We start from the raw sequence: 12,368 nt of genomic DNA, 5'->3' as shown, positions 1-12,368 counted from the left end.
ACCAATTTATGGTGCAATGGCAATGACAATGTCCATTGCATCGCCGACGAAGACGGGAAGCAAAGAACGGCGAGCGAGATGAAACGAGAAAAAGAGGAGGAAGAAAAGTAGTTCTAGCCATCGCACGCTGACACAGTGCTGCAGGGGTCCGCAAATAAATTGTGCCGCCTCCTTCTCTGCTTCTCAATTGCTCGTCTCCTCTCCTCGCTCTTTCTTCCCTTTTTCTTCTCTTCCTCTTGCCTTTCTCTTGCCTTTCTCTTCTCTTTCTCTTCTCGTCTCTGCTCGACGAAATAAAGAACGAACGTAAGAGCGACTGCCTATGTGCGTGGCCTTTTGTCTCGTCTCCTCTTTGTATTTTCTTGTGTCTCACTTTACCGCGCAGACCTTTGCGAGGCTAGATTGTGCACGCGCGCGCGCGCTCCTCTCTCTCTCTCTCTGTCTCTCTGTCTCTCTCTCTCTCTCTGTCTGTCTCTCTGACCCGTTAAAATAGACAAGCCTTCTTTCCCGGCCAAAGTCACAGATATTACTGGGCGATCCTGCTAGTGGACGGTCCACGAGTATTAGCCGCGGTTCACCTCCGGATTCGCGTGCGACTTGCCTCTCTTTGACTCTGTCGTTTAAACTCGGACGGACCTGTTTGGAATCCGATCCGCGGACCAGATTTACGCTCTGTGCTCTTTCGTAGACGTCTCTAACGCACTCGTTTAAACGTCGAACACAACGAAACGACGACGTTCGGGAACAGTCAGTGAAGTTTTTCGGTGAGATTTTCAAGATCCTGACGAATTTCAGCGGATTGATCGATTCGGATCGGTTTTCTGCGATCGATCGCGTCAGCGCACGGTGAAAACTCGGGAATGCTACGGTGCACAGATTGGAGAATCGTGTTGGGTCGATGTGAAAATTCGTTTCAGACTGACTTACGTTTGCCTAAGGTTAATATAGAGCCGAAGGTAAAAGTTCTCGATCGTTGATTGCGTTAATCGTAGAAGATGGATTACCGTTGTGAAAATCAGTTGCGTTAAACAAATCTAGAAGCTGGTATAGAAACTTGGTTGTAACAAACGTGGCGAATCCGTTTTACGTAGGTATATCGGTTTTATGTAATTGTTCGCGCTTTGGAGAAAGTGTATGGTCTATTACTTCGAAAGTAAAGATTCTAATCTTCCAGAAAATACACAATGAGGAAATTTATGGAAGATGAATCGACGCGAGCAACAATCCGTGTTCAAGATAGATGCAGAGTGTCTCTAACGAGTGATTAGTTTTTTAGTGGATATATATTTGCCGTGGTGAAGTGGATCGATTCTTACCTTTTCTACGATCGTACGGAAAGTGGATAAAACGTGGTGCATTAAATATAGGAAGATTCGTGTTATCTTGCCAAAACTTGGTAGATTTACAGTTTGAAAAATGATAGAAATCAAGGTAAATCAATATCAAGACTCGTATGAAATTTAGATCAACTTTCCGTTCCCACGACTGACAAGATGGATTCGGTTATTCAGTTATTCACTGGACGTAAAAATTCCTCATCTTTAATTCGTTGATAGAAAAGATAATCGGCCAATCGTTATACTAATCGCCAATATCACAAACATAATTCATTTAGGAATCTTTTCGCCTCTTAATGCAACATCAAAGTCCTATTAAAAATACATTGTGTTACATGTACAACGTTTGCAAGAACGAAAATGAAGCGATTTGATCGAAATTACCTTATCTTTGTCAATTTTAAACTTTATGGGCTAAAAGATTTCTTACTAAAACATAAAACATCGTCCACTGTCATCTACTACTGTTTATCGTTAAAAGCTTTGAAGGATTCGCCGCAGTGTAAAGATTAATAGATTAATTTGTATTCGAAGACAGAGACGACGATACATCTAGCGCAGCAATGATCAGCGGTTTAACAAAGTTTTGCAATATGAGGATTAGGGGAAGATTCGCAAATTCAATACGAGCGCGACGAGTTTACCACGAGTTTAAATCGAATACGGTTGAGAGCAACGTTTTTCAATTATTCGCTATGCTAAAGCTTTTCATATCTCAGATTAGCTTATTAAGAAATAAATGGCGGATCTGTAAAATTGCGGTACTAATCTCCACGATAAGTACATCAGTTTTTCACTATTCACATTGCGTTGATCCAAGTTCCATGGTTGATGGTGTGTAGTATAGATGTATCGCGTTACATCAGAGGCAAAGCTTCCCGAGAGCGAATCTTTAGTTGTTCCGCGATCTTCCAGCAAAACGGAGCTTCGTCGAGTAATAAATCCATCGATGAGTTTCTAACTAGAAATGAACAATCTACATCGGGTCGTATAACAAGTAACATTTCTTTTATTAATCTTCTCATAGCCTTTCGTCCTGGTGAATATTAAATACCTACGTAAAAACCTGCAGATTCTAGTAAATATTAATATATCTTTTATAGATCTTGTTAATAATCTTTGCTGATCGATCGAGGATTTTAGGACGGTATCTGGAGTTACGCGAAAAGCACGGTTTCTCGGTTGTACCGCTTCGTGGCGATTTCCGATTTTTTTCGTGACGATTTCAAAACTCGAGAACAGCGTGTATCGATTTAGCCGTCGAAAGTAAAGCTCTCGATTCTTTTCCACGAACAATCGCGAATCACGTCACGATCGACGACTTGGAAGCTCTAGCTAGGATAATTCCTCTGTCAACAATTGCTCGACGTTCCTTCTTCTTCACCTAGAAATCATTTTTACTAAGTTGGTGTAAAGTGGATTTTCTTTAAAATTTTTCATTAATTCGAAACGAATGTACGACGAAGAAAATTGAGAATTTACTTTTGGTGTTTGAAAACGAAATTCTCAATGCAAGTAACGTTTATATTTAAACGTAAAAGTGTGTCGCAGTAACAACTAATGTTAATTTGTTCCATCGGAGGTTCGGTTTTACTCGTTATTCACTCGTTCGTGCAACACCTGTTTTCAAGATAAATAACGGCGGTGTTTCAAGTTGATCTATGAATGAAATGCGATGAATGAAAGTGGCATGGGACTTTGGTGATGTTGCTTGTGAATGGATCGTAAGATTTATTTATAATGATTCTTTTTTAGGGAAGATAAAGAAATTCGTACAAGTTGCCGAGTAAAACGAAAAGCATAGATAAGGCTGATATCATTTTTCTAATTATACTATATGGAGAGAGATTATCACATAAATTGCTAGTATTGCATATGGTTCGTGTGTGTACACGTTTCACTGAAAAGAACAACAACGTTTCAACGAAAACGTGGAAATCCATTGAACGGTTAAGTGATCTCATGATCAGAATAGCGAGAAAGAAAAAATACGCAAGAAGAATGTATATGTAACATAGAGCCGCGTAAAATATGTTTTTAATCAAATACTTGGACGAAAATTCCGTTTTATGTTTAATAGTTAATCTCGATTGTTTTTCTTCGTTCGGGTTCCGCAAGTAATCGAGACTATATTTTAATACAATCACGGCTTATTTCATTTCGTTCATTCACAATCGTTCCATCAAGCTTTTCTTACTATTTAAATTTATTTAAATAAATAATAGGAATCATCGATGCTCCTCGAAACGAAACTTTTTGAAAAAAGCGCGAAAGACATTATATAATATAAAATATAAAATTCAAATTATCCTACTGAACGATTAAACAGAGCGAATGTTCTATATTACATTATAGTTACAAAACGGTGATAAATATAATTCTCGATCATTTAAAATAATATTGTCCGTCTCGTTTAATAAGATTTATACATGCGTTTTAATATCCAATAAGTGAAAAGTTAAAACTAATTGTTTCTTTATGGTACTTGATAAATTTGCCCTTGAAGAGATTGGACATTTCGCAGGTCTTCCTATCGAAATACTTAATCGTTAATTCTCGAATTTATACACCGTCGTTTACTCATTGTCGGCATTTACAATTCGAGCGGTTCGAGTCAATTCGACGTCGCGTCACACAGATTTTTAACGCGCGAAGATCTCGCTTACGTTGGAGCTCGCTCGCGAAAATGTCGCGACACGTACATAATCAAACTGAAACGGTCGTACGTAATTTACGGATTCGCGTAAGCAACGTTCCGATCAACCGACATCGTCGAATCGGCACGATATTTGCCAAATACGTATGTTCAGCTCTCTTCTTCGGACGTTCCCTCCACCCGTTTCGTTTCTTTTCATTTCGTTTCGTTTCGCTGAGATCGAGCGTGTTTTTCCGCAAAGTGACGATTAAAAGATCTACGCGATGCTCTTGACGACCTAGATCGCGACACGTCGGACGATCTGGAGCAAACGGCGCATAGATGCTGCGTAATAAACGATCAAGGCCCGATTAGTTAGCTGAATAGGAGCCGGCGCAGCGACCGATATGCGTTTTAATCCGTGTGAACGACGTTCTGCGGTCAAAGATGATGACGATAAGCGACATCGAAGCGATTACTTTTCATTCTTTGAACAATTAAACGGCAATCCACTTGGAAACTTTGGTAATAATGCGTTCATTTGCAAGGTAAACCGACGAAATAATGAATTAAAGAGAAACATTTTTTCCAGCCGAGATAATTTAATATTTCAAAATTGCGACAAAGATGATTAACGGATGAAACGAAATAAGCGTATCAACGGCAGACTCAAACTATTTAATTATTATATAACTAATAGATTCTATATGCAATATGGAAGTTGTATGTCGTTAGTGGCATTTAAATATTCTGTCATTGGCCGTGTCTTAATCGTGCAATCCAATGGAATTTAATTAGAAAGAATAAAATTTAGCTGAATTAATCGGGCGTAAACGGATTAAAGAAAGATCAGAGGAGAAACAAAAACACTAGGAGCAGATGGAAGGAAATAAAAAACCAGTCCACGATGATAAAGTTTTATGCTCGATTCGCCCGATTTTATTTTTCGTTCGCTGGCTAGCATTAACGTTGACAAATCCGTTTCGTTTCGTCCCGTCTCCTCTTATCGTTTCCACGCTAAAAGTCCTATCGACCTTGACGCTCCACGTCAAACGCAAGAGAAAATCGCGCGAATTACGTCAATGGATCGCCCAACTCGAAAAATAATGCAAAACCTTAGGCGTGACAGGAAGCCGAGTGTAACTGGGTCGCAAGTTCATCGTTGCTAATTACGATTATTATTGATCAGGAAATTTCGCTCGGTCGCGAAATTCCCGCGGCTCTGCATAATTACAAGGCTGTCGAAGAGTATGCTAAATAATTGCACCGGTTTGTTGTCAAGATTGTTCTTGGGGTTAGGTTAGCACGTTGGTACTTTACCAAAGTCGGCTAATTTATCGTTATTTGACAACGTACTGCTAAGAGAGGATCGTTGATCGTCGTTCTATCGCGCTTCAGACGTTTTTATAAACGTTCACGTTTACAGGTGACACTACTTTAACACTTTCGATACAGATTCAGCCTTCTTACATTTATAGACGAGATATTTTGCATATCTCTTTAGTAGTACCTTTTTATCGACGGGATTAACCGCTAAAACCGTTAAAACAAAATACGTTGTATTTTTAGAAATAAATCTTTCTCTTTTTCTCTTTCCTTTATCCGAAATCGCAGTTATAAACATACATATATTAGATATGTGAGACATTTTATGTGCTTTCAGTTACGAATATTGAGGGTAAAAATCAGTTTTCGACCAATCCTAAACACAAAACATGCTACAAATAAAGAATTAAATAAATAAGTAAGTTTTAGGCTGATCTAGAGTGTTTCGTGATATATCACCTGTGCATACCAAGCGGTTAATTTAACCGGAGTTAACTCGAAGAAATGTTCGCCCATCCGTGAAAATATGATACTAATTCTCGAAAGAATATCCTATTTTACCAAACTTCATTTTCGATAAGCTTAATCTTCCAAGATTTGGCACTGTTTCGTTACTGTGATCAGTTTTTCATTCAGTCGCGTTATTAACAGCACCAGAAACGTGAAAATTATCGTCGGCATACCTGTTAATAATAGAAAGTTAATAATAGAAAAATCTGTGTGTTTCCAAACATTGAGATATAGCACTATACTTACATACATACGTATCAATAAATAAAATATTTCCTCTCTAGTTGAATATGTGCGCGTCTTATTCACTGTTTTCTACATGTTTCATCCTATTTTCTGTTTCATCCCGCCAGTATCTTTCAGACACCCTATCTCTTTTTCTCTTTGCATTATCCAGCTTATAACTATTCATACATATATCCACTGTATCACCCATCTTTTTTTCTTTTTACGGTTCGTTTCACCCTTATTTCACCAATAGGTTGCCTAACGAGGCAGCCACGTTTCATTTCTTGGACAAAGGTTTGAAGTCGTTGCCTCGTATGTATAAATTTGGCCAGAAAACTCGATAATTTAACGAGAGCAAGTAAGCCAGAAAAACTTGGTCCTTGTGTTCAGTCCAGCGTGGAACTAGTTACGTTACACGATCGACCTCCTGGTCTTGTATCGAATCGTAGTCGTTCGGAAAGCAGTAAAAAGCGATGGCGGAATCGCGATCAGGGCGGTCGAAGGTGGAGAAAAGGTCGACTTGCCGCTCCACCAACCGCGGATCGTTTGTCGTGAAAACTGACGGAACCTTCAAGTATCTCGCCGCTTCACGTTATACGTACCACGTATTACGTATAGCGCGGCTCTCGATCGATGCATTTTTATCAATCAGTAACTCCATTAAACTCGATCCAGTTTGATCAAGCTTCATAATCAATATATCGTCATGTTCATGATTTTTTTTTAACCTTACGATGAAATATTTTACCACTTTATCGGAAGATTTTCGACTTGTTTAGTTAGAATTTGAGTTCTTATTGATTTTTGAAGGTGACTAAAGAATTGGAAAGATAAGTTCTGTTTGAAATTGCAAAGTAATTAGAAATTTAGAACTTTGTTTTACGTTGGCAGATTTTTATGCTAAATATCTCTATCTTCCCTGGTGTTTGTAAGGCATCTTCTTGTATTAACGTAGCAGATTCAAACGTTTCCTACTATTGTTATAGAATTTAAACGAGTCGTGGGTTATATTTCACAGCTTATCAGGCAACACGGGTACATCGATCTGCTCGGCCTGGAAAAAGGAAAAAATAGAAAGAAAAAAAAAAAAGAAGAAAAGAGCATCGATACTTTCTGCAAATTACAAAACCCAATGCTCTTATCGCGTAGCATAATTACATTCAACACGGTATTTAATCTTTCATTTCTTTGCCGTTGAAACATTTCCTAGGACATTAAGGACATTCGCTTTACACCAGAACTTGTCTCGGCTTTCGTCTTTTCCCAACACGAATGTTGAATCAAGTAAATATATTATAAAACTAATTATACATACGTATCATTTCGTGTTGTTTCATCGATGGATCGCTGGAAATAATTTGATGTTGTCAGTAGTAGCAGGCGTTGTACCATTGAATTTTCTATTATTGCATTCACACGATGATAGTATAGAGGAAACGGTAATATCGTATTAGCGTATCTACGAGGTTGCATGAAAAACTAGGAAGCGCGGTAAGAAATCGTAACGGAACATCCGTCGCGTTAAAATAGACATCCTGGAATTCGAATGTGCCTCGGTACATACTCCACTTTGCTACAGTACATATATACATACTCGAGACATCTAAATGTAACATAGTACGCATATTTAGGCGCGATACTGTCATCGGTGCGGCTCGATTTAAATATTTCAGCTTTTCTAGCTGTATCGTACAACGATCATTTCACGAAGCACAGTGAAATCTCCGTTCGAACGTTTTACTCTAAACTACGCACATCTAAAATTTACATTGATTTACTTGCACGATAAAATGATAAAATAGGACGAAGCATGCTAAAATTATGAAATAAAATATTTCAAAATAGAAGATTTCAAAATTCGTTCGTTTCCTATTTTCACATATATACCATAGAGCGAGCTTGGAAATTTCCTATTAACCGTTGTGCGAATTACTCTAAATCCTAAATAATCGCATTTCTTCAAGCACGACCATATCTTAAAATTATATCGCTTATCGTCAATTATAAATTATAAATTATCCGCCACTCGTTGTCAGCGTAGAATTAAAGTTCAAGAAACGGTGTATCGTCGCCCGGTGTTATCTGTTTACACGGTATACAGCATGAACTTGTAGTCACTTGCTAAATATACCTACTATTCGTGAGATCATGCGTGTATAATTACATACGTGTGTTTCTTAATAAGCTTAAGAAACGTTGCTGTTGTACGATAGTGATCATCGATAACTATAGTCCGGTACTACCGTTCTCTACCGTATGTATGCGTCTGTTGAAAGAACAGATCATCGAGCTGTTTTTGCGTTAAATCGATAGAATGAGATATAAAAAATGAGATAGAATGAGCGATGGAATGAGAAATAAAAAAAGAACCGTCAGCCTGCGTCTACGATATATATTCTTCGCGTACTACTTGGTATATTTATCGCGGTGCTGCCTCGCTTTATCGCTTTTACCATTGCGTCGTTATCAAGCAACTCATTCTTATAGCTAGCGGTGATTAGCTCTTAACGCTTTCGTTCCAACGAAAAATTAATAAATCGTCGTTGAAATCAATGAAACGTTCTTCCTTTGTTTACGCAAAGACAAATGCTCAAATATTAATAGCGGCAGTGGTAAATAAAGAATCTGTGTAAACAGCAATTTCAAGAAGGACCAACTACGATCAACGAATTTCCAATCCGCTGATAACTCGATCCCGTTACCCGTCAAATTGTGCAATGTGCTTTATCGTTGGTACAATATGAGAAAAAGGATTGTGCTCGAAAAACCCAGTGGAACAATGAACACCGATTGTGATCCGTGTTACGAGGATCCATCGTGGTTCGTAGTGGAATAGCTTCTTAAAATGCCACAGTACGACGACAGCTTCCTCGACTCGCCGATCTTCCGGCGACGCACACGTAGCTATGCGGTGCAGAAGGGGTTCGTACCGAAGTCGAAGAGCTTCATCACTGCCACGCCTCTGCTGTTGGCCGTGACCAATCACGCCAAGACCCTTTCCGGTTCCATATCGACCTGCAGCTTGAAAGGTAATTGGAAAAAAGAAATTCAGGTTAAGGGCATGATATATCCCGTGTCGTGGTTGGCCGAACGAGTCGAATGTTTAAAAGAACCCTGATCGCAGTCAAGAGAGAACATTTCCCGTTGTCGTGATTACTTTGTTGCTCGAGGAAATTTAGTCATGCGGTTCTGCTTAAAGACCCGGTTTCCCGTCTTCGTCGAATACGCTCGAATTACGTTTAAGATCACGTTCGATATTACGTTCAAGATCACGTTCAAGTTTACCCTGCTTTAGTTGCACCGTATCGTGCATAGTTTTTCGTGCGCTTACGATTCAGAAGAATTTTCATTTACATCGAAAGACTTGCATTCGTATACTTCTATCTGTACTGTCTATCGCGCTATCTAATTTTGTTCAGGTCAAAGGCGACCCTTGCCGTTGTACCGCGTACCGTTGTACCGTCGCGTCATCGAGGACAATTAAATTCAACAGGATGCATTCTTCGCGGAATATTCACCGGTCAAGCGCTATCGACGTTTCCGGAATATCTGTTAGAGTAATTAAACTTGAGATAACCGCGTTATAGAAGCGGGTTTGGCCGCACTAAATATGCCATAGCCACGGTCCTGCTGTCAATCATATTAAGCACTGTCGGTAGCCACCTTCAGCTATTAACGCCTCCGCGGTCCGGGGTGTACGGTGTATACACCGATGTACTGTACACCATCGTGCTCCATCCCCTACGGCTACGTGCATAAGGTATACACAGCCAGTGATTTCCCCCTGGGCTAGCGGTGCGCTACAAATTGCTGCGTTCTCGCGGCCCGCTTTCTACCATTGAGAAACCATTTTCGTACAACGTGATTTTAAACTCGGTACGAACATGTAAACAGAACGTTTCGCGTTTGCTCGACGTTTAACGGGCTGACGGCTGATCCTTGACTTTTAAGACTTTTAAGTGTATCTTTCGATCGAGATGCAACAAGGTCGCTTTGAAAATTACGGAAATTTCCCTGTATAAAGTGTGCAAAAGTGGAGTACATGGGAGACAAAGATAAGACTAGAATTCTTTTAATTTTACACGAATGTATGGAGAATTGTCTAGTTCGCGGCATACGATTAGACCATGCGATTTTCAAACTTGACCTATTATCGTCACCTAGAAGTCAGATTCCGTGAATACCGTTCTCCTGCGGGAAATATCGTGAAATATCGTGAAATATCGTAAAATATCGTAAAATATCGTGAAATATCGTGAAACATCGTCCTTTCGTGGAAACGGTGAAACTTGCACGGATTCGTTCATAAATACGCGATACGCGGATTATTATGCGAACCGCAACGTTTACTGCTGCCTGTAAACAAATACGCACGAGAGGGTGCAACATTAATAAACACGAGCCACGACGCGCGGTAATTAATGCAATGATAAAGTTTGCCGATGCCCAGCCGAAAATTAAACCGAACTGACCGTAGTTGATTTTGAAAGCCGGCGGAACGCGATGCGATTATTTGCGGGTCACGCACTGTTTAAGCGGATTCGATGCGCGAACGGGCGTGTACTGCGAGATTTGAATAGGATGAATTGCAAGTTCGAATTAAGTTGGTACAGGCGAAACGTCGATTGTCCAAAGAAATGTCTGAAATGAACGCGTGGATATCATGCTTTCAACATGGCCAGATATCTGAAATATAATCAAACATTTTGAAATTGCCCAGCCTATTCTTAGATCCATTCTTATTTCTTCTTACATCTCTATTTTCACTTTCCCGTAAACGTTACCTACGATTAGTTTACTATCTGAATAAGAAGCGATTAATACAATACAATACTATACGCTTCATCTCGCGCTTTTCATTTACGTACACGCAAGTACACGAACGCAGCAGATTCTGCAAAAATAGTATCGATAGATACTGCTTCGAGTCGTTTCTTTTTCAGTTACTGCAATTCTCAAAATAGAAATTGAAAAATGCCATAAACAAAAAGAACAAATAACATGAGGATATTGGATAAAATTATTATTACAGGACACGCTACGGTTTATCATGATAAAAGATTATACGTACTATTTGTATTTTTAATAGTAAATAATTTTACGTCGAATTAGTTTAGTATTAGTTTGTACATATTCGTAGGTAATAAGAGCGCGGAATATGGGTTTATCAAGACGCTTTTCCTATATTCAAGCTTATCCTCTGTCTCTTCTGAAACGAATCTACTTTCCTAGAGAAAGAAACGATCCTGCCGACACGGCGTCGCCGTGTAATCCGCATTCATGCGACTCGTTGCAACCAACACTCTCACGAGTAGGCATTTTCTACTTCAAATACTAATCGTGGACGTTTTGGAAGAAGGCTTTGTTTCCTTTTAACGGGGCTACATAAAATAATTATTCGCTATAAAAGATAATTAAGCAAATAAACGATTCGACAAGGCTAATGAAAATATTCGTTTGTGCATGCTTTTAAACCTATGCTTGTTGTCCGTCTTTTTCTCTCTTCTTCAAACGTTCGATCTTGCGATTCTGAATATACAAAAATGGTGGTTTCATCTTGTAAAATAAAGAGAACCCTACAAGCATTTATTTGAACGATGAAAACATTTATTACAATATCGAAATATTTAATCGATATTTCGCTGGATGTGAGAGATATCGTCGTCGCTTCGATTCCTTCGTTAATAATGGATTCACCATTGTCGTAAAACGTTTACCGTACAATATATAATGAGAAAGATTCCAAATTACAGGATTACGAAATTTCAATATAAAAGTAATTTAAACGAGATAACAACGAATCAGCTTGGAAACAGGGCATAGGTAGATTCGATCGAAAAATCGGCCTCTTTCATTTCTCCGCTTCATCCTCTAGTTCAGCTTCTAATCCAGGCCGAGTAAACTTGTTTCGTTCGACGGTATTTTCTTGCTCACGTCGTTACGAATCATACGTTTTTCCTCTACACGAGCATTTAACGCATCAAGCAGAATCGCAGGAAAGCAAGCTTGTTTTACGAGGGTAGCCCTACACGCCGCCCCGCAGGGTGTAAACCACTGCCTGCTTTGATCAAGACGTTATAGAAGAGTCCTCTTGGCCAGAGTTTTCAATCACTTTTGCTCCAGGCTAGCTCGTTCTCCCCTTCTAGTAATCGATCCTCGATCCTCGATCGACGAAAGCTTCGGAACTAGTACTTTGGCAACAAGCCGTCACATATTCAGCTTCGCCATATAAGTCTCTTTCAATGAACATTTACTGTCCTTACTTTTACTTCTTTTTCTCTTTTTAAATACTTTCTTCTTACTACCATATCTATTTTCTTTCCCTTGTCTATCTC

General features: G+C 39.2%; 1 protein-coding gene across 2 annotated transcripts in view; it reads left to right on the top strand.

Annotated features, from left to right (window-relative positions):
* Positions 1 to 1,354: 1,354 nt before the first annotated feature.
* Positions 1,355 to 12,368, top strand: part of LOC132905209 (guanine nucleotide-releasing factor 2) — a 51,895-nt gene continuing 40,881 nt past the window's right edge. For both annotated transcript variants that reach the window (XM_060956279.1, XM_060956278.1), the window contains exons 1-2: positions 1,355 to 1,428; positions 8,521 to 9,062. In XM_060956279.1, coding sequence (XP_060812262.1) covers positions 8,879 to 9,062 — 184 coding nt within the window. In that variant the 5' untranslated portion in view covers positions 1,355 to 1,428; positions 8,521 to 8,878. The remainder of the gene's footprint in view (positions 1,429 to 8,520; positions 9,063 to 12,368) is intronic.

The sequence above is a fragment of the Bombus pascuorum genome, chromosome 3 (genome assembly GCF_905332965.1).
Source record: "Bombus pascuorum chromosome 3, iyBomPasc1.1, whole genome shotgun sequence".
In the NCBI taxonomy this organism is placed as follows: Eukaryota; Metazoa; Arthropoda; class Insecta; order Hymenoptera; family Apidae; genus Bombus; species Bombus pascuorum.
Note: the sequence above shows the minus strand (reverse complement) of the source record. Positions and strands in the feature narration are given on the sequence as shown.